The 21,276-nt window shown below is 37.6% G+C and overlaps 1 protein-coding gene across 2 annotated transcripts in view; it reads left to right on the top strand.

The window, feature by feature from the left end:
* RARS1 (arginyl-tRNA synthetase 1) overlaps positions 1–19,865 on the top strand; it is a 38,995-nt gene extending 19,130 nt beyond the window's left edge. For both annotated transcript variants that reach the window (XM_036752038.1, XM_036752039.1), the window contains 11 exons: positions 538–638; positions 1,456–1,577; positions 2,356–2,476; positions 3,803–3,932; positions 4,150–4,254; positions 12,023–12,201; positions 12,912–13,021; positions 13,965–14,070; positions 17,615–17,787; positions 18,614–18,861; positions 19,632–19,865. In XM_036752038.1, the coding sequence (XP_036607933.1) occupies positions 538–638; positions 1,456–1,577; positions 2,356–2,476; positions 3,803–3,932; positions 4,150–4,254; positions 12,023–12,201; positions 12,912–13,021; positions 13,965–14,070; positions 17,615–17,787; positions 18,614–18,861; positions 19,632–19,741 (1,505 nt within the window). In that variant the 3' untranslated portion in view covers positions 19,742–19,865. The remainder of the gene's footprint in view (positions 1–537; positions 639–1,455; positions 1,578–2,355; positions 2,477–3,802; positions 3,933–4,149; positions 4,255–12,022; positions 12,202–12,911; positions 13,022–13,964; positions 14,071–17,614; positions 17,788–18,613; positions 18,862–19,631) is intronic.
* Positions 19,866–21,276: the final 1,411 nt, after the last annotated feature.

Here is a 21,276-nt window from a genome sequence, read left to right on the forward strand (position 1 = left end):
TAAGAAACCTTATTTTTATCAGGTAATTTATACACCGATTGATACACCATCATTAACAGGAAACTCCATTAGCTTACCTTCAGGGGACTTGGGTCCTTTAGAACTTTTCTTTTTTTTTAATATCACTGACTGGTTGTGTAAACTGTGGCAAGTTATTTGGCCTCTCTGAGCCTTAGTTTCCTCAGTTGTAAAACAGAAAAATTGGACAAGGTGATCTATAGTGCCCTTCACAACTCTAAAATTCTTTGATTCAGAAACCCCAAGTGGTAGCCATATTTATTGGTTTGAAGTAGGATAAAATCTCAAGTTTGCTGCTTACATAACCTAATATTTCTAGAAGCCATTCCAGGGAGATCTGTTGCTTTATCAGTGATAGAGAACTGGTCTTCATTTATTAAACGGTATCAGTTTTTAATGAGAATATGTATTTTTCTCAACTACAGGTATTTTTGTTTGATCATTTGAAAAGAAAACTATTTGGGTACCAAAACTGAGGCTCTGCAACTTGCTTTCTCTTTTTTCCTTTCTCACTATTAGGTTTTATTAATGTTCACTTAAGAAAAGATTTTGTATCCAAACAACTGACTAATCTTTTGGTGAATGGAGTACAGCCACCTGCTCTTGGAGAAAGAAAGAAGGTACCTATGTGGACAGCATTTTTATATTGAAGTATTGTTTATCGTACACAGTAGTAAAGAGCTACCGTCATAACTTGTTATGCTTTGCATTTTTCTACATTGAGTTTTCATCATTTAAATTATTGCGATATGATTGTGAATGGAATGTAAAATCACAGTAGCCTTTCTTTTGGAAACCTGATAGTTCCGTCATAATCACAAGTACGAAATGGCAGATTTTATTAGAAGTAGTTTGCTCTTTTATCAGTTCTACATTTAGCAGTACTCTTAAAGGTTTATGGTCTAAGATAAGAGATGACATTTTAGTTATTAAAAAAATAAACAACAATGGTCTTAAGGAAAGAATAAACAAGGCTGTATATCATGATTTAGATTCCTTTCTGAGCTCTACCACTGAGTAAATGTGAGGGATAACATTTGCCAAACCTGTCTGCCAGGTTTCTTTTAACTCTAAAGTGAGAAAACACAAAGGAAAAGGCTTGAAAAAGTTAATGGTTAGCTCAGCTTGAGCTCTACTCGTAATATGAAGCCTTTCTTCTCCAGCCACTTAGGCTTACCCTCCACTCCCTCTCCCCATCACATCATTTTTATTTTATATATACTTATTTATGTACATATTGTCTACCTCAATAGGATGTAAGTTCCTTAAGGACAGGGATTTTTATTTTTGTATCTCCCCAGTATCTTTCATAGTACTCAACACTTAATTAGTATTTAATAAATGTTGGTAATAATGTAAGTTTTATGAAGAGGTTTGTATGTATATTAATGAAATTAAGCTTTTCTGCACAGTGTTTTCTCTGGTTTTCTGTCCCAGGTTATAGTCGATTTTTCTTCTCCAAACATAGCTAAGGAGATGCATGTAGGCCATCTTCGTTCAACAATCATAGGAGAGAGCATGAGCCGACTCTTTGAATTTGTGGGTCATGATGTACTCAGGTAGATACCACTTTCCTTCATTTTGACATTTCTGTAGAAATCTAGAGGTTTCATTTGAAAATGGGGCTTTGTCTACACAACACCACTGAAAGTGTAATTTCCATCCTCATTTGTCTAGAGCACCTTGAATCTCTTCTTTTCCTCATACCATGTATTTTATTGTACTCATCTGAGTACAGGTTGTCCTTTTAGTAGAACGTAAGCTTCTTGATGTCAGGGACTCTTTGATCCTTGGGTTTGTGTTCTTAGCACATATCATGGATTCTTTCACATGGTAGGTGGTTAATTTTTTTTTCCTAAGTAGAGTTAAATTGAATGAATGAATGAATGAATGAATTTTTCACTTAACCTCAGTTATTTGGGCCTACTTGAATTCCCTGAGCTCTCTCCAGGTTAGCTACATTATAGAGATAATGCAGTCTCTTAATAAGTTTTGCCTTTAACATTTCAGTATGATTTCCTAATTTAGTGATTAGGTGTTATAAAAGCCTCAGAGTTCTGTAACTTGAAATAGACCATTTAATTAAAATGTCCATAACATGAAGAGGTAGCATGATACAATAGAAAGAATCCTAGAAGGAGAGCCTGGGAACTCGGCTTCAGATTCTCTGCTTTGCCACAAGCCAGTGGTAGAATCTTGAGCAAGTTGTTTTCCTTCCCTGATTCTCAGTTCTCTCTGTACAATGCAGGGGGTTGTGTTTCCAAAATCTACCTTGCTCTGTCCTTCAACGTTTCTGAAAGTGTTTTTGTTCTTGTTTTTGTTTTCTTTACTAACCAGGTTAAATCATGTGGGAGACTGGGGGACACAGTTCGGTATGCTCATCGCTCATCTGCAAGATAAATTCCCAGATTATGTAACGGTTTCACCTCCTATAGGTGATCTTCAGGCCTTTTATAAGGTATATATTTCCAGTTATTTGTTCTTCACCTCTCTCCTGTATGACATTAAATTTCTTCTGAATCTAATTCCAGACTACTTTTGCATTGTTCATAGTACATCGCTCAACTTACACTCTGCTCCCATCCAGCTAGCGTTCTTGTTGCTGCCTGTGCATGGCTTTGTAAGGTGGCTAGGTGGCACAAGTAGATAAAACTCTTCATTTGGAGGCAGGAAGACCTGATTTAATCTGCCTCAGACACTTACTGTTTGAATCTGGGAAAAGCACTTTACCTCTGCCTCAGTTTCTTCAGCTGTAAAATGAAGATAACAATAGTGCCCACCTCCCAGAGTTGTTGTGAAGATCATACAAGAGAATATTTATTGTAAAGGTCTTTGCTATGTAAATGCTAGTTATTATGCTAGCTGTTTCCTGCATCTGTTCCTTGGCACAGGCTGATTCCTATATGTGAGATGCTTTTCCTCCTCACCTCAACCTTTTGAAACCCTTAACTCCCTTCAAGCACAGCTCAGGTACTACCTCCTGCAAGAAGCCATTTCTGATTTCTCAAGTTGTCAGTGTCCCTTTATGCCCCCAAATCACTATTTATTTTGTATATATCCCCTGTTTACTTTTGTATTTGTATCCATTGACTGAATGATACATAACATGTAATGTCTTGTTTACCAATCTTATAAATCTGAATATTGAAATTTGTTTTTTTACAATGATACTAATTATTGTTATAATAAACTGAAATATGTTGCAAATTACTTTACTAAAATCATTGCATTTATGTAGAGACATCCAGAATTGTCTCCCACCTCACAGCTTCTTTTGGTGTGTGTCTGGGGTAGATATTACAGAGCAGCTGAAACTGAACTGGCATAAGCATGTCACCTTACTGACCACTTTACTGTTGGTGTGCTCCTCAGTCACCCAGATCAACAAATGTTCCAATGCTTTTTTAAATCACAGAAGAATAAATGTCCCTATTTCAAAAGAAAAGCAAGGTTATTTTCTCAGAAACCACATGTGGAACAGGGAATGATGTGGAATTTCAGCTTCTTGATACAAGCCATCTGTCCCCCTTTTTTTTTTGAACCAAGTAGAAATTATTTGAGGTAGGACTGTGAAAATTGGGAAAGGAAGATGAAAAGCAGAAAAATGTAAGATTTTGTTATTCACCAAAAAAGTAACAAATATGGTCCTTCAGCAAAGGTACGTAAAATATTTTTTAATATTAAGTACAGTATAAGTCCTAAGCATTATAGATTTAGATGTTCCTTGATCTCTTCTCCAGAATTGTACAAATAGGCTTCAAAAAAAATTTTTTTTTAAACTCAGGAATCTAAGAAGAGGTTTGACACTGAAGAAGAATTCAAGAAGCGTGCATACCAATGTGTGGTTCAACTCCAGAGTAAAATGCCAGATATCACGAAAGCTTGGAATCTTATCTGTGATGTTTCTCGCCAGGGTGAGCTTTGGAGATTCATTATATCCAGTGTACAATATTTTAAGTAAGATCTTAATTTTATAGCCTTCACACGGTTGTATTGTGCTGTGATCCTTTATCCCATTTATTGTCTCGAGTCAGTCCTGTGAGGAATGTCAGTCCATTGTCTTGTACCACCTGAGAAATTTAGAATGGTTTATCATTTCTCTTGAGCTAATTTTCTTTGTCTTTCTTTTAGAGTTCAAAAAAATCTATGAGGCTTTAGATATTTCCCTAGTAGAGAGAGGGGAATCATTCTACCAAGACAGGATGACTGATATTGTCAGAGAATTTGAGGAGAAAGGTAAGTTGTGTGCTTTTGAACTTAATAAAGCTACCAAGAATTTGAAACTATATTTTAATTCAGATTATTGTTTTTAGAACAATGACGGCTTATTTTTGTCATCCTCATATGCTGTCATATTTATAGTCCACTTGGAAGGGAGGGGATAGCATATGTAAACAAACCACATAGTGATTATATCAGATAGTCAACAAGCATCTATTAAATGCTTACTCAGTATTCTGCAGTGTAGAGACCAAAGTCAAAAAATGAAACAGTCCCTGCTCTCCAGGAAGTTACATTATATTGAGGTAGACAACATGAATGTATTTAAGTATACACAAAATAAATACAGTGTAGTTACAGATAGAGGATACTAGCAGTTGGAGAGACCGGGAAAGGCATTACAGAGAAGTAGAAGGTGATACTTGAGCTGAATATTAAGAGAAATGAAGGATTTTATGCAGAAAAGATGAGGCAGGAGTACAGTTCAGGCATGGAGAACAGCCATTGCAAAGCCATGGAGACAAAAGAAAGGTGTGCTTATTTGTGAAGATCAGAAAGAAAGTTAGTTCGACTGAACCATAGAGTTGAAAGAGAGTGATATTATAATGAATTTGGAGAGATAGGTTGGCAGAGCCATAAAGAACTTTAAAAGCCAAATGGATTTTGTAGCTTTTTATCTTAGTGGAAATAGGGAGCTACTGGAGTTTATAAAGTTACATGGTCAGATCCGCCTGAACTGATTGCAGGATTATAGATTGAAACAAAGGGAAACTTGAAGCAGGGTAATGGATTAGGAGGCCATTGGAGTCCAGGCAAGAGTTCTGGAGAGCCCAAAATAAGTTGGTATGAGCATAGAGGTCAAACAGAAAGATTTGGCAGCAGGGTTGGATAAAAGGGGGAGTGAGAAATCCAGGATACCACTGAGGCTACCAACCTAGGAGACTGAGAGGATAGTGATACTTTTGCAGTACTAAAAAGGGTCTAGAGGCTATATATGCCCAAGTCAAGGCACTGGGGTTCCAAGTATGCAAAAGGCTACTAGATAACTCCTCAACGCTGATAACATAATTAAAACATAGGGAAGTGTCTTCCTCAGGTAAAGGTGGGTAGAAGATCCAAAGTCTGGGTTTCAGTTATATTTATGTTGATTAAATAGTGTATTGTGGTCATAAAAATTGAGTTCTTGAGAATCAGTAGCTGGATAGGGACTTGTGGCAGCTTCCATGCCAGTTATTGTGGTTAGATTAGAGCTAAATGCAAGCTTCATAGAGTTGCCTGAACCATCCAGGATAATTAATATTAAACAATATTGAGTCTTAGGGCATGCAGTTGGAGAATATTTCCTTGGAACTGAAAACTGATGGAAATTCAAAAAGTAATGGAAATGAAGGAAATTTAAATACTTAAGTATTGAAATTCCGTTTTAATGACGATATGTAGCCTGTGAAGGAGGGACATGATACCTGGAGACTTAGAGTAGATGAATTAAAGTATATTGATTGCTGCAGCCATTTGTGACCTTGTAAAAGTAGTGGAACAAGTAGCCCCAGACCCAAGTAGTCTGGCAGGTGGCATAGAATCATTGATCTTACCAGTAGTATCTTTTCCTCTATTCCCAAGGCTAGTTGGGAACAGTTTACTTTTACCTGGGAAGAAAGGAGTTCAGTATAACCGAACCAGTTTTTCTAAGGGTTATTTGAATTCACCATATTGACAAAATGTGGACAGAGACCTGAGAGTCCATTTCCTTTCTTTAAAATTTTATTTTTTATTTTTGGTAGGGATTTTTTTGTTGTTTTAATTTTGAGTTCTTAATTCTCTCCCTCTCTCCCCCACCCATTGTGAAGAAAAGAAATGTGATATCAATTATAAATGTGAAATTATGCCGAACATTTCCATGTTAGCCATGTTGTAAAGAAAAAATAAAGTGAAAAAGATATGCTTCACTTTGCATTCAGACTCCAGTACTTTCTCTGAAGGTGGATAGCATTTTTCATCAGAAGTCCTTCAGTTGTTTTGAATCATTGTATTACCAACAATAACTAATAAGGGGTGGGAAACTTGCTGCCTCTAGGCCACATGTGTCCTTCTAGGTTCTTGGGTGCAGCCTTTTGACTGAGTCCAAGTTTTACAGAACAAATCCTTTTATTAAGGGAATTTGTTCTATGAAGTTTGGATTCAGTCAAAGGGCTGCACTTGAGGACTTAGAGGGTCACATGTGGCCTCAAGGCCACAGGTTCCCCACCCCTCACTGCTAAGTCATTCACAGTTGATCATCTTACAGTATTGCTGTTACTTTATATAATGTTCTCCTGGTTCTATTCATTTCACTTTGCATCAGTTCATACAGTTTTTCCCAGGTTTTTCTGAAAGTATCTTGCCTGTCATTTCTTGGGGCGCAATAGTATTCCATCACAATTACACATAACTTTTTCAGCCATTTCCAATTGATAAGACATCCCTTCAGTTTCCAATACTTTGTTGCCACAGAATGAGCTGCTATTAATGTTTTTGTACAAATACGTTCTTTTCTTTTCTTTTTTTTTTTTAATCTTTGGGATACAGACCTAGTACAGTATTGCTGACTATTATAGCCCTTTGGGCATAGTTCTAAATTGTGCTCCAGAATAGTTGGATCAGTTCACAACTCCACCAACAGTCCAGTAGTTTCCCAGTTTTTCCACATCTCCAACATTTGTCATTTTCCTCTTCTATCATATTAGCCAATCTGATAGGTGTGAGTTAGTACCTCAGAATTTTTTTTTATTTACATTTCTCTAGTCAGTAGTGATTTAGAGCATTTTTTACATGACTATAGATAGCTGTAATTTCATCATTTGAAATTGCTCGTATCCTTTGACCGTTTATCAGTTGGGGAATGAAAGGATTCTTGTTAATTTGGCTTAGTTCTCTATATATTTGAGAAATGAGGTCTTTATCAGAGAAACTTGGTGTAAAAATTTTCCCCCAGTTTTCTGCTTTCTTTCTTATCTTGGCTGCATTGGTTTTGTTTGTGCAAAACCTTTTTAACTTAATGTAATCAGAATTATCCATTTTATATCCTGTGGTCCTCTTGATCTCTTTTTTGGTCATAAATTAAGGACAGTATAATGTTCACCACTACGTTGAAGGTATAATGATGACACTGAGCCAGATGAAGTCACAGTGGCTAAGGTTAAAATACTGTTCCTCTCCTGTACCCACCTTTCCACTAACCCAGTGAGTCCATACCTATAAGAATTTAGTAGCCAAGAAGTTGGGGTTTTTTGGTTCTCTGATGGCTTGGCTTGTTATGAGAGAGGTTTACCCAAGTAGACTTTGGGAGCCATCAGTCCAATAATAGAGGCCAAAAATACTTGAGGGTTTGGGGTTCTGGCAAGATCTCCTAGTGGACTAAAGTATAGTCTGCAGTTAGCCTTGAGAGATGGAGTTTTTGTTTATATTTTTATACTTTATTCATGCTTTTTCCTGTGTAGTAGTCAGGGATCTGACTATAGAATCACACAACTAAAGGCTCTCCAATTAAGAGTCAATACCAGTGGAGGAATTTAGATGATGCCTCATACTGCATACAGTTGTTTATAAGGCATGTTAATGCCTGTCAGACCTCACGCTTCTTCAGCATTAACCTCAAGATGGAAAACCCAGAAATTGTGATAGCAGTGGGCCCACTCTGAGGCCTTTTTTGTGGGGGAAAAATGGGTGCCATGATCAGGGCAATGGTAGAGGGAGGCCTTTGAGGAGGCACTGGGTTTTTTTTAATATATTTTTATTATTTAATATTTTTGGTTTTCAACATTGATTTCAACAAGATTTTGAGTTACAAATTTTCTCCCCATTTCTACCTTCCCCCCAACTCCAAGATGGCATATATTCTGATTGCCCCTTTCCCTAGTCTGCCCTCCCTTCTGTCACCCCACTCTCCCCCCCATTCCCTTTCCCCTTACTTTCTTGTAGGGCAACATAGATTTCTATACCCCATTGCCTGTATATCTTACTTCCTAGTGGCATGTAAAAACAGCTTTTTTTTTTTTTGAGCATTTGTTTTTAGCACTTTGAGTTCCAAATTCTCTCCCTTCTTCCCTCCCCACCCACCCTCCTTGAGAAAGTAAGCAATTCAACATAGGCCACACATGTATATGTAAAACACTTCCGTAATAGTCATGTTGTGAAAGACTATGTTTTCCTCCATCCTATCCTGTCCCCCTTTATTCAGTTTTCTCCCTTAACCCTGTCCCTTTTCGAAAGTGTTTGCTTTTGATTGCCTCCTCCCCTGCTGTTCCCTCCCTTCTATCATCCCCCTTCTCTTATCCCCTTCCCCCCTACTTTCCTTTAGGGTAAGATACCCAGTTGAGTGTGTATGTTATTCCCTCCTTAAGTCAAATCTGATGGGAGCAAGATTCACTCGTTCCCTTTCACCTGCCCCCTGTTCCCTTCCATTATAACTGCTTTTTCTTGCTACTTTTATGTGAGATAATTTACCCCATTCTATCTCTGCCATTCTCCTCCCAATATATTCCTCTCCCACCCTTTAATTTTATTTTTTTTAGGTATCATCCCTTTATATTCGACTTCTCCTGTGCCTTCTGTGTGTGTGTGTGTGTGTGTATTCCCTTCAACTACCCTAATACTGAGAAAGGTCTCATGAATTATACACATCATCTTTCCATGTAGGAATGTAAACAAAATGATTCACCTTTAGTAAGTGCCTTATGATTTCTCTTTCCTGTTTACCTTTTCATGCTTCTCTTGATTCTTATATTTGAAAGGCAAATTTTCTATGCAGCTCTGGTCTTTTCATCGAGAATGCTTGAAAGTCCTGTATTTTATTGAAAATCCGTATTTTGCCCTGGAGTATTATACTCAGTTTTCCTGGGTAGGTGGTTCTTGGTTTTAATCCTAGTTCCTTTGACCTCTGGAATGTCATATTCCAAGCCCTTTGATCCCTCAATGTAGAAGCTGCTAGATCTTGTGTTATCCTGATTGTGTTTCCACAATACTTGAATTGTTTCCTTCTAGCTGCTTGCAATATTTTCTCCTTGAGCTGGGAACTCTGGAATTTGGCTACAATATTCCTAGGAGTTTTCTTTTGGGGATCTTTTTCAAGAGGTGATTGGTGGATTCTTTCAGTGTCTATTTTATCCTCTGGTTCTACAATATCAGGGCAGTTTTCCTTGATTTCTTGAAAGATGATGTCTAGGCTCTTTTTTTGATCATGGCTTTCAGGTATTTCTCCTGGATCTGTTCTTCAGGCCAGTGGTTTTTTTAGTGTCTTCCATTTCTTTCATTTTTTTGGTTTTGTTTTATGATTTCTCATAAAGTCACTAGCTTCCACTTGCTCCATTCTAATTTTTAAGGTAGTATTTTCTTCAGTGTTCTTTTGAATCTCCTTTTCCATTTGGCTAATTCTGCCTTTCAAGGCATTCTTCTCCTCATTGGCTTTTTGGAGCTCTTTTGCCATTTGGGTTAGTCTATTTTTTAAGATGTTTTTTTTTTTCCAGTATTTTTTTGAGTCTCCTTTAGTAAGTCATTGATTTGTTTTTTAATGCTTTTTTTGCATCACTCTCATTTTCTTCCCATTTTTTCTCTACTTTTCTTACTTGCTTTTCCTTTTTGAGTTCTTCCATGGCCTGAGACCAATTCATATCTTTCTTGGAGGCTTTTGATGTTGGCTTTTTGACTTTGTTGATTTCTTCTGGCTGTATGTTTTGATCTTCTTTGTCACCAAAAAAAAAAAAAAAAGATTCTAGAGTCTTAGTCCTTTTGCCCTGCCTGGTCATGTTCCAAGCCAACTACTTGACCCTTGAGCTTTTTGTCAGGGTATAACTGCCTTTAGAGTGGAGAGTGCTTTGTCCCAAGTTTAGGGGCTGCCCTGCTGTTTTCAGAGCTGCCACTCCTCCACAGTCACCCCAAGCTCTGCCAGCCCCAGCAGTGCTCCTCCCTGAGAACCCCCAACCATATCCTCAACCCACATCCAAGTAGGGCAAAGCAAGAGAACCCTGGCTTAGCCCCAACAAAACACTCCCACTCTGATCCGCCACCGCTTGATTCCTCACACCCTGTGGGCCTGGGACCAGGAAGCAGCCACCACCGGAGCTCTAGCATCAGCTGCAGGAGCCTACTGCTGCTGCAGCAGCTGTGCCACCACCTCCGCCGCCCCCAGGGCTGGGGCTGGACCATGCATTTTTCTCACCCAGATCCAGTAGTTTTCCCCCAGACCTCCGTTGTCTTTGGCATTTGTGGGTTGAGAAGTCTGGTAACTGCCACAGCTCAGTGATTCATGGCCCTCAGGCCTGCTCTGCCAGACTCATAGTCTGGTCTGTCCTGGCGTCCCTCCCAGCATGCTGCGATAGACCTTTCCCAGTGACCATCCAGGCTGTCCTGGGCTGGAGACCTGCTTCCCTCTGCTGTTTCATGGGTTCTGTGGCTCTAGAATTTGTTCAGAGCCATTTTTTACAGGTGTTTGGAGGGATTTGGGGGAGAGCTTAAGCAAGTCCTTCTTTTCCAGCTGCCATCTTGGCTCCAACCCCTCAAATAGAGGAGGCTGTGTTTTATACAAAGTGACATGGTGATGAATTTAACTGATACTGCAATCCCATGTGCAGACCAGAAATGAAGAGAGCCAACATAATCAATTTTCTAGTCGGAGGTAGAACTTCTGGGTTAAGAACCATATAGGATCATACTATCTTGATCTTTCAAAGGTGGATGCTGTAATTGGCATAAAGAACATTATTAAGCAGAAGTAGCTTCATTGCCTTTAGTTAAAGGGATCTTAATAGTCCTCCACCCACTGCAGGAGACCATCACAGCCCCCCACCCCCCAATCAGGATTGATGGAGCCAGTACCTACTGTTTGCTAGACCTAATCCCCAGTGTGTTCGTTTTATCATTTTTGAGGTGACTATATAAATAGAAGCTGAGGTTTTTTTCTTCCATTTCTCCCACAGTTCTGGACCAAAACACTTATGATATCGCTTCACATTTTTTTGTTGATGCATTTTGTTTTTATGTCACCTTTTCCAAATATATCCCTCTTCCCTACCCCATGAGCCATGAACCAAAAAAGAAAAGGGAAAAAGCCATTAAGCAAAATCAACCAACATATATGTCTGACAGTATATGCTACACAGTATTTCACACCCCCAACTTCTGCAAAGGAGGGAGGCTCATTTTCTCAGCTCTTATCCCAGGCCAAGCTCAGTCATTGTACAACACTGAGTTTCACTTTCATCTTTCTCTTTATGTTTTTGCCATTGTGTTAACCTCTTGAATGTTTTCCTAGATCTTGAACTAGAACTATCATTCTGATTTCCTATCACTGCCTTTTTCGCTTACATTGTAAATTGGCCTCTTGGGTGGCTCCTCAAAGATAATTATGGTGTTAGCTTGGATAAGAAAGTCTCAGAGGGCCTAGGCTGGTGGAGCAGATGAGGCTTTTAAAGGAGCCTGTCAGGAACTTGGGAACAGCTGCTATGCAGAGATCTGAGTTGTGCCTTAGAGTTAGAAGACAGGCAGAAGTGCTCTTGGTGTGCAAAGGTGTTCTTAGAAATAACTGTTCTTGGGGGCAAATATTTTGTATCCCGTGAATACAGAAGAAAACACATCGCATTTGTATTGCCCTCTTGATGGGCTGAGAAGTTAGTAAACTTTACCGTGTTCAAAAGTATATAGTCATAAGTGCCTGAGATAGATACTCTGTGAATACTGTTGAGCTGAATTGCAAATGTTGTCTTTTTGAGAAATTCTTTTAGTCCTATTGACAATTAACCTATTCTTATAGGATTTGTACAGGTGGATGATGGGAGGAAGATTGTGTTTGTCCCAGATTGCTCAATTCCATTAACAATAGTAAAATCAGATGGAGGTTATACTTATGATACATCCGACTTAGCAGCTATTAAGCAAAGATTAATGGAAGAAAAGGCAGATGTCATTATCTATGTGGTAGACAATGGACAGGTGAGTTCACAGATCCCTTTTGTTCATGTCTTCTGTGGAATCATAACTCATATTTTACTTTGTCATTTGGTAACTGTCTAAGGTTCCCTAAACCCTAAAATTCAGAACAGTGTTATTCTCCTTCCAACAAAGATATGAGCAAGACTACTTTTAAGATCTCTAAAATATAAAGAAATGGAAGAATTTGTCATTAGTTTTTTGTTGCCATTTTTTTAGATCAGTGATTCTTAAACTTTTTTTTTCATGATAGACCCCTTTGGCAGTGTGGTAAAACCACTTCTCAAATGTTTTTAAATGCATCAAATAAAATACATAGGATTACAAAGGAAACCAGTTGTATTAGAATAAAGATGTAACTTTTTTTCACAGCCAAGTTCATGGAGCCTTAGAAGTTAGTGGACCCCAGGTTGAGAACCCCTGTTGTAGAGAATAAGAGCCATCACCTTCTATAATATTGCTGCTAAAACTTTCTTTCCTCTTCAGCATTAATATAGGGGTAGATCTTCCATGAAGGATTTATGAAGGTAAAACGTAGATGTGCACAGCATAGGATGAAGTCATTTAGGGGGTGGTTTTCATTGTCAGTGAGAGAAGGTACCCATAATGAGAAAACCACAAATCATTTCTAATGTCAAAACGTAAGCATAGCCTTAGCTTCTTTAATTGTATTACAGAATAGAACAAATAAACATTTTCACGTTATCTTGTAGGCTTTGCACTTCCAGACTGTATTTGCAGCAGCTCAGATGATTGGATGGTATGACCCTAAAGTGACCCGAGTAAGCCATGCTGGATTTGGTGTAGTGCTAGGAGAAGACAAGTAAGTCTGTGAAGCCTGGAATGAAAAATAGACTGTCCACCTCCCAAATATCTACAAAACAAACCATATTTTATTTGGTAGCATGATCAGAACGAACCAAGCATGGTGAAAACAACTGAACAACCTTGTACCTGTACGGGTACAGTCGTTTCCAAGTATTTTACCCTATTTTTAGCCCTGGTTATAACGAATATTATTATTGATTTTGTGCCGTGTGTTAGACTGAGGTTTATTTTGTAGTCAGTAGAATACTGAGTTCATATATAACTCAATAATTAAGAAATTGCTCAGAATTTTGAAAAAAGCAAGTGTGAATTGTCTGATTTGTTTAAATTTTCATTTCTATTGGAAAGGAGCCTCTAGAATTTATAAGCAGTAGTGTTTAAAATAGTATGAAGTTAGCCTATTTAGTATGTTTACTTAATATTTGTTCCTGACCTAATTCTTATTTTGGCACCTCACTAGTCAGGTATAGTAATTTAAAATTGACTTTAGGACTCTAATATTTTTTTACATTTATGTGCTACTAGTATGTCATGATTATAGTATTTTATTCCATTATAAAATGTTTAAATAAGAGCAAATGTTTTGAACAGCTAGCAACAGTTATATACGTGCGTGTGTGCGTGCGTGTGCGTGTGTGTGTGTGTGTGTATGTTGTAGTTGTATATACTTGAATTTCACAGATTCTGTCATCCACTGTTTCTAACTGGATTTGTTCTATCTTTGATTTGTTTATAATTGAAAAAGCACCTTTCATTTTGTCTTCTTTTCACTGTCTTTAATTCATCACCTTGCCCTTCCTCTCCACTATACACAACTTATCTTCTCTTTTCTTATAGCCTCCTTTTTATTTGGGATTTAGTCCAGTGCCGGTTTTGTTTTTTAGGTGCAGTTGATGCTTGAATCTATTAACTCAGAATTTTTAAATGTTTGCTTTTAGGAAAAAATTTAAAACTCGCTCAGGTGATACAGTGCGCCTCATAGATCTATTAGAGGAAGGACTGAAAAGGTCTATGGATAAACTGAAGGAAAAAGAAAGAGATAAGGTAATTGTACATGTTGGAGTTAAATAAGCATATGTTTTGATTTTTTTTCTTTGCTTCTTACTGTGTTCATTATGTAGACTGGAAATCAAAAGCAATATGATACTTTGACCTTTTACTTTCTCATTTAGGTGGTCTTAGTTAACTCAGATTTTGTTGTACCGTCTAAAGTTAACATATTTTTGAGTGTCTTTCCTAAACTGTTTTGCTCTTGAATAGTTGAGATCACCCGAGTAGAGATAGAGCATAGCGTAAATACAATATCTCATATTTACATAGCACTTATTTCCTTACAGCCACCAAATAAAATAAGTCGTGTACATTTTATTTTCCTCATGTTACAAATGAAGTGAAGTGACTTGCCCCAAGTCAGATAGCTTACAAATAGAATTGCTGAGACTTGAGTCTTGTCGTTATAAATCCAGTGCCCTTTGCAGGCTTTAGAACAGAATGAGAAACAGACTAAAAAGTGCAGATCCAAAGAAATCTTCCTTTTAGGAAAACTGCTCTTGTTTATTTAGATTCCATCACTGACAATTCAGTAATAAAACACAAATGATATGTTGAGAAAAGACGTCACTTCCCCAGCAGTTAATTTCAATGCCTCCTCCTGTTCACTCACTGATGCTTCCATCTACTTTTCTGGGTGCAGTTGAGATAACTGAATAGTGTTTGGCAAAAAAGAAAAGAAAAACCCATTCTCTCTAGTGAGGGGCATTTAGCGTTTAATCTTGGGTCCCCCACATAGAGCCAGGATGATCAGATGAAAAGTGAAAAACCTGGACATTAAGCTAGCTCCTTCATTGGATTATGCCAGATTCAATTGGACCAATTGTTTTACTGATTTGACCTAATGTATTGATGCCATGTGCACTTATCATTGTTGAAAACAAATGATAGGATTACATTTTTCCAAAACCAAATGCATCATATTTTTTCTTTATATTGTTATTCGACATGATTCCGCCTTAATATCACTTTGCATTTATGGTCTGATGTGTCAGTTTGTGGCTGCATAATGTTAAAACAAATAATGATCAATATGCATTCAAAAATCCTCCAAATCAAAAGATCAGGTAATTGTGACATTATGTAAACAAAATAGATGCCAGTTGACTAAACCAACCTTAATATTTGTGGATAGTGAATTTTATGGCCCTTTTTCTGTTTTATACACTGAGAAGCTTTTATATTGCCATGCATTGTACAGTCTTGCTAGCTAATACTAATTTAAAAATTCTATCAGTTTTTTTACCTTCAGATTACATAGTACTATGTGAGATACTTGAAAATGTTGATTTTAGTATCAGAATACTACTTGCTTCCTACTGTTGCAGACTCTCCTTTTACCTTTTCACTCAGTAACCTTTCCTCTCTTAAAATACACTCAAATAAAAATTTCCATTCAATCAAAATTACGGTAACTATAATGTACCCACCTCTTCTCCCAGTGTCATTCTCCCTCATTTAAGGAGTTTAGCACCTGACTCATCAGTCATTTCTTGCTCTTACACTATGGAACTTTAATGTCCTTGTGAATACTCCCTTCATTTCCGACTTTCTAAAACTCCTTATGGCCCATGACCACCTTCACACTGCACCTCAGCCACACATAGCATGTGTGCTCGATTTCCCCATTACCTACCCATAGGTGTTACACTTCCCTGACATTCCTGTTTGGCCATAACCTGTCATTCCATGTTTCCCTAGGCTTAGTCCCTCCTGTACCTCTTCTTTGTCCTCATTAAGACCTCCTTTACCATCTTTACTCTTCAGTATTTTCTCGGGCCATTTCCTTTCCTCTGACTTCACTTTTCCTCTCTCTCCAGCCTCAAACCAATAGTTAGCCATTTCAATTCCTCACTTTTTTTCTGCTCTTGAACCCTTTAATGGTCTTGTTTGTTCTTCACTTGCCAAATTTCAACCCTGGATTACTCCCATTCACCTCCACTCCTACTCACAAGCAGCTGAAAAAAGCTAGAGGCAATCCCACAGCTATTCTAACTGTGCACATTACAAATTCTTGTTATTCAGCTTCAACTGAGTTTTCTCTGCAGTAACATAATCCTTTCATCCCTCCTTCCCCATCTTATTCCACAGAATCTACTTCAAACCTCTTCCTTCCTCTAGCCCCCATGTATCCTCCTCCTTTTTTTAGCTAAGGCCCCCTCCTCTGACTTAACCGTGAGAATTAAGGCCATGGACTCTTCTCCCATTCTATTCTTAAAACCCCTAGCTAGACCAGTGGTGTCAAACTCAAATAGAAACGGGGCCACCAAACTCTACATACATAAAGGCTACAGGCTGTGTGTTGACTTAGAAAACCATATTAACATCTGTGTTCTCTTATTTTTATTTATTTTTAAAAATCTTTTCCTAATCGTGTTTTGATCTGGTGTATGCAGCCTGTGTTCATTTGACCCCTTGGCCCTAGATGACATCTACCCTTCTCTACTTTACTGAAGTTTCTGACTGGTTCTTCTGGTTGCCAGAGTCAGTCTCCCTACATGTGCACTTGATCTCATTCCTCCTATTCTATCCAGAAAATTGCATCCCCTGCAATCCCACTGAATCTACCTCTCCTTGAATCTTTAGCTCTCTGTAGTCATTGCCTATACTTCCTCTCCTCTCCTTTAACCCTTTCTTGTCTGGCATAGTTGTGCATGTTCCCTTAAGGTTCTGTCCTAGGCTCTGTTTTCTTCTTCCTCTGTACTCCCTCTCATCAGCTTCCATGGGTTTAACTACAACTTCTATGCATCTGACTTCAAGATCTGACCCATTCTCTGAGTTTTAGTCCCATAGCAGTTGTTTCCTGGTGGTTATTTCAAACTGGATGTCCTAGAAATATATTAAGTTCAAGATGTCTGAAACTAAATTCATTATCTTCCTCCTGTTCGAAACTCTCCTATGTCTGCCAAAGGCACTACCATCCTTACAATTTCCTGGGTTCATAATTTAAGCATTATATACATATATATATATATATATATATATATATATATATATATATATATATGACTCTCATTCTCTCTCACCTGAAATGTCTAATCAGTTTCCAGATCTTGCTGTTTCCACCTGCACAACAACTATTTCATCGAACCCATTCACCCAGCTCACACAGCCATCACCTTAATCCAGGCCCTTGTCACTTCTTGGGTTTCATAACTACAGTCCATCCTACACATTGCTGCCAAAATTATCTTCCTTAAGTGCAGATCTGACCATGTCACTTCAATGTTTATTCTCTCTAGGATAAAATAATTTAAAAATCTTCTAGGCTTTCAAAGACTCTTACAATCTGGACCCAATCTATGTCTCCCAGACTTTCTTTTTAGTGAGGTTTGTAGATATTTCTACCTGTTAACTATATTCTTAAACTATATACATACATACATACACACACACACGTACATATTTTTTATTGTCATTTTCAGAATGCACGTTCATTGTGAAGATATGGATCATTTCGTTATCTGTTTTTGTATCATAAGTGCCTAAGCCAGTGCCGAGACGTACTGAATAGTGAGTGATCCTTTTTTTCTTAAAGGTTTTAACTCCAGAGGAATTGAAGGCTGCTCAGAGTTCCGTGGCTTTTGGCTGCATCAGATATGCTGATCTTTCCCACAACAGGATGAATGACTACATCTTCTCCTTTGACAAAATGCTAGATGACAGAGGAAATACAGCTGCTTACTTGCTATATGCCTTCACTAGGATAAGGTAAAGTGGAGAGGAAGGCACGTGACATAATTTTAAGTAGAAAGTCAGCCTACAGACAAGTCTATTGTTAGAAATGGAAGACACCATGGAGGTCAGTTCTCATTTGCAAATGAGAAGGTGGAGGCCTAGCGCAGCTTAGGAGGACACCCATGCCAACCATATCTCTGTTTCTCAACAGGCTGCACTCCAGACTTCATTATTCCCCTGCAGTGGGTACCCAAATTGCCCCCTCCCAATGTACTCTAGTCTTTTCAGCTTCCTTTTATGTATTGTCTTTTCTTCCACCATTCAATAGTAAGTTTCTTTGCTTGTATTTATATTCCCAGCATGCAGCATAGTGCTTAATACAGTCGATGTCAGAGCTGGGACTCAAAACCCAAGTCTTCTGACTCTTAGTCTAGCACTCTTATAACTATCTTGCAGCCTCTTGATCTAAATTCTGTTTTAAAACCTCCCTAGAAATGTGCAAATTGTTTTTATTTCCTCTTTTAAAATAACTGTTTTAATCTGACTACTTGAGTTTTACCTTTAATTTCTGGGCTACCTCCTCTAAAAGTTATTGCTTTAAACACCTCAGAATTAAATCTATTTAGATTTCCTGTTTTAGTTTTATTTTAGCAAATGTTTCAGAACAGATCATTAGTGTTATGAATTGCATAGTAAAGTTAGTACAGCTGCTATAATGCTCTAGGAAGAAGCACTTATTCTCCTTAACTGGCAGTAATGTGAGTGGCTAATGCACTTTTCTTTATGCTTAATTTTGTAATAAAAAGAATGGTTATACATACCATAAATGAGCAGTGTTCACACAGTAATTCCTTTCTAGATCTATTGCCCGATTGGCCAACATTGATGAAGAGATGTTACGGAAAGCAGCTAAAGAAACTAAGATCATTTTGGACCATGAGAAGGAATGGAAGCTGGGCCGGTGCATTTTACGTTTTCCTGAGATTTTGCAGAAGATTTTGGATGACTTGTTTCTCCACACACTCTGTGATTATCTCTATGAATTAGCAACCACTTTCACAGAATTCTATGATAGTTGTTACTGCGTGGAGAAAGATCGACAAACTGGTAAGTGTCTTTATCCTCCTTACAGTAGGATTTGGTGTGGAACATTCAGTGTGACATAAAGTATTCTCAGCAGAAAGTAATCATACTCTTTAGACATCCTGGACTGGGTCCTAGAATGAATTCTTGGCTTTCTTTATATTGAAAACAATATTCTGAAGACTCATCATCAATTTTGCTTCCACTTCATCCTTTTCTTCCTCTATAATAAATTACATTAAATTCAAGTAGTTGTTTGTAAGACTGAACTATTAAACTACATGGGGAAATCTGGCCATTAATGATAAACTAACATTGGAAAGAAATGCAATACAGTCTTTATGCCTTTAGGTTCCTTAATTCGTCAGTATCACGAGCTAGAATGCAAACCAAAAATCACTTTTCTATAATCCTGGCCAAAGTACCTTTATTTTTAATATTACCTTTTTTTCAAAAGTAGACTTCTAAATTTCTGCTTCCATTTGGAGCACAGAGGCACTTAAAGGACATTCTAGAAAGAACACATTCTTTAGAGAAAGACAAGAATTTAAGAATGCCTCAAAGGACAAAGCTGTTTAAATTGACAATGCATTTTTAAATCAATTTTTAAACTTAAAATAGTACTATAGAGATAGAAATCTAAAAACTTTTATTTCAAAGTAAAAAAAAAACATTTCCATCAGTTGATGTGCCTGTCCCTTCCAGTATTAAGAGTCAGGGACCGTTGTTTAGCTTAACAAAGTATGAATGATAAAAAAAAAAGAACAACTATGCCTTGTTTTTGTTTTCCATAGGTGAAATATTGAAGGTGAACATGTGGAGAATGTTACTGTGTGAAGCAACTGCCGCTGTCATGGCTAAAGGATTTGATATCCTGGGTATAAAACCTGTCCAGAGGATGTGATTAAGCCTGTGTTTGAGACATTTTGTATTTTTACAAAAATGGCATTAGTACTCTTTGCTTTTTTATAATCATGTGGAGAAGATATTTTAAAAAATAAAGGAAAAACGCAACTTTCTCTATAAAAGGGGCATTTTTAATTTTTATTTCTTTGAAATTTCTATGAAAACTCATGGTCCACCAGTCCCAAAATCCATTACTGCCAACCTGCGTGGCAATCAGCCACACCCAGCTTTAACCAAAGGCACCAGACATAGCCATTCCCTGATGTGGTAACAAAGGCAAGTCCAAATAGTGGTGGTGAAATGGGAGAAAGGAACTTGTACCTTGCTTCTTCACTTCTCTGGCTTTTCAGTCTTCCACCCTTTGCAAACACCTGTTTCCCTCCTTCCCAGGGAGGAGGTGACTATAGACTACATGTAAGAAGCGAAGAAAAATGATCCTTGGCACTTGCTTCTTCAATTTCACTCATTATTGTCCTTCAGGCCTAGTGGGAAAATAATAGTCCAAATAGATAGAGGGCAGTGTGTGGGTATTAGTTAAAGTATATTATCAGTGTTCAAATATTGTGTACAAAAGCTTGTCATCATTGCAGATACTCTTGATATGTATGTGCATTCTCATGAAAATTTTATATAGATGGGAAAGTAAGTATTATGGGTTGTTATTAACATTTGCACCCTTGCCTTTTCTCAAATAAATTCTGAGATTTTCCACAACTTTAGATAGCTTGTGAATAAGTCCCTTCACAATAACGGCTCCTGCTCAAGTCTTCTGTTTGTGCACTTGTTCCGATACAGCTGTTTTTGACTTTCTAGTTTCAACCATAAGTACCTCATGACTTCCCTTGAACTCTCCTGGCTTCTTTAAAATCATTTTGCTCCTCCACTTCTTCTATTTTATATTTTTCATTCTTCATAAGATTCTTCAAATGAGTTTATATTCTTTTTTCTAATTAATTTTTTTTGTTATTATTCAGCATTCAGTTCCACAAGCTTTTGAGTTTTAGATTTTCCCTGCCTCTCTCCCCTCCCCAAAATGGCATGTAAGCTAATAGAGGCTCTATCTACAATGTACGTTCATATTAAACATTTTCACATTAGTCATGTTGAGAGTTAGAATTAGAACCAATGGGATGAACCACAAGAATGAAGATGCGAATCAAAACAAAAAAGAGAGAGCAAATAATATGTTCTGATCTGCATTCAGTCTTCTCTGTAGTTCTTTCCCTGGATATGGAAAGCATTTTCCCTCATAAGCTATTTGGAGTTGTCTTAGAATCTTGCATTGCTGAGAAGAGCTAAGTCTATCAAAGTTAGTCAGCATACAAGGTGGCTGTAACTGTGTACAATGTTCTCCTGGTTCTCACATGAGTTGATGTTCTAAACAGTATTGCCCTCAAGTGCCATATCTACCCTAGTAAAGCATTTGCTGAATAAGGCACTTTGTAGTTTCTTGTCTTCTTGGTATGGTGATTTATATGTTGGTTACACTTACGAAAAATTATTCAATCTACCCAACATTTAAAGGGTGATTAA

This window comes from Trichosurus vulpecula, chromosome 3, assembly GCF_011100635.1.
Source record: "Trichosurus vulpecula isolate mTriVul1 chromosome 3, mTriVul1.pri, whole genome shotgun sequence".
NCBI lineage: Eukaryota > Metazoa > Chordata > Mammalia > Diprotodontia > Phalangeridae > Trichosurus > Trichosurus vulpecula.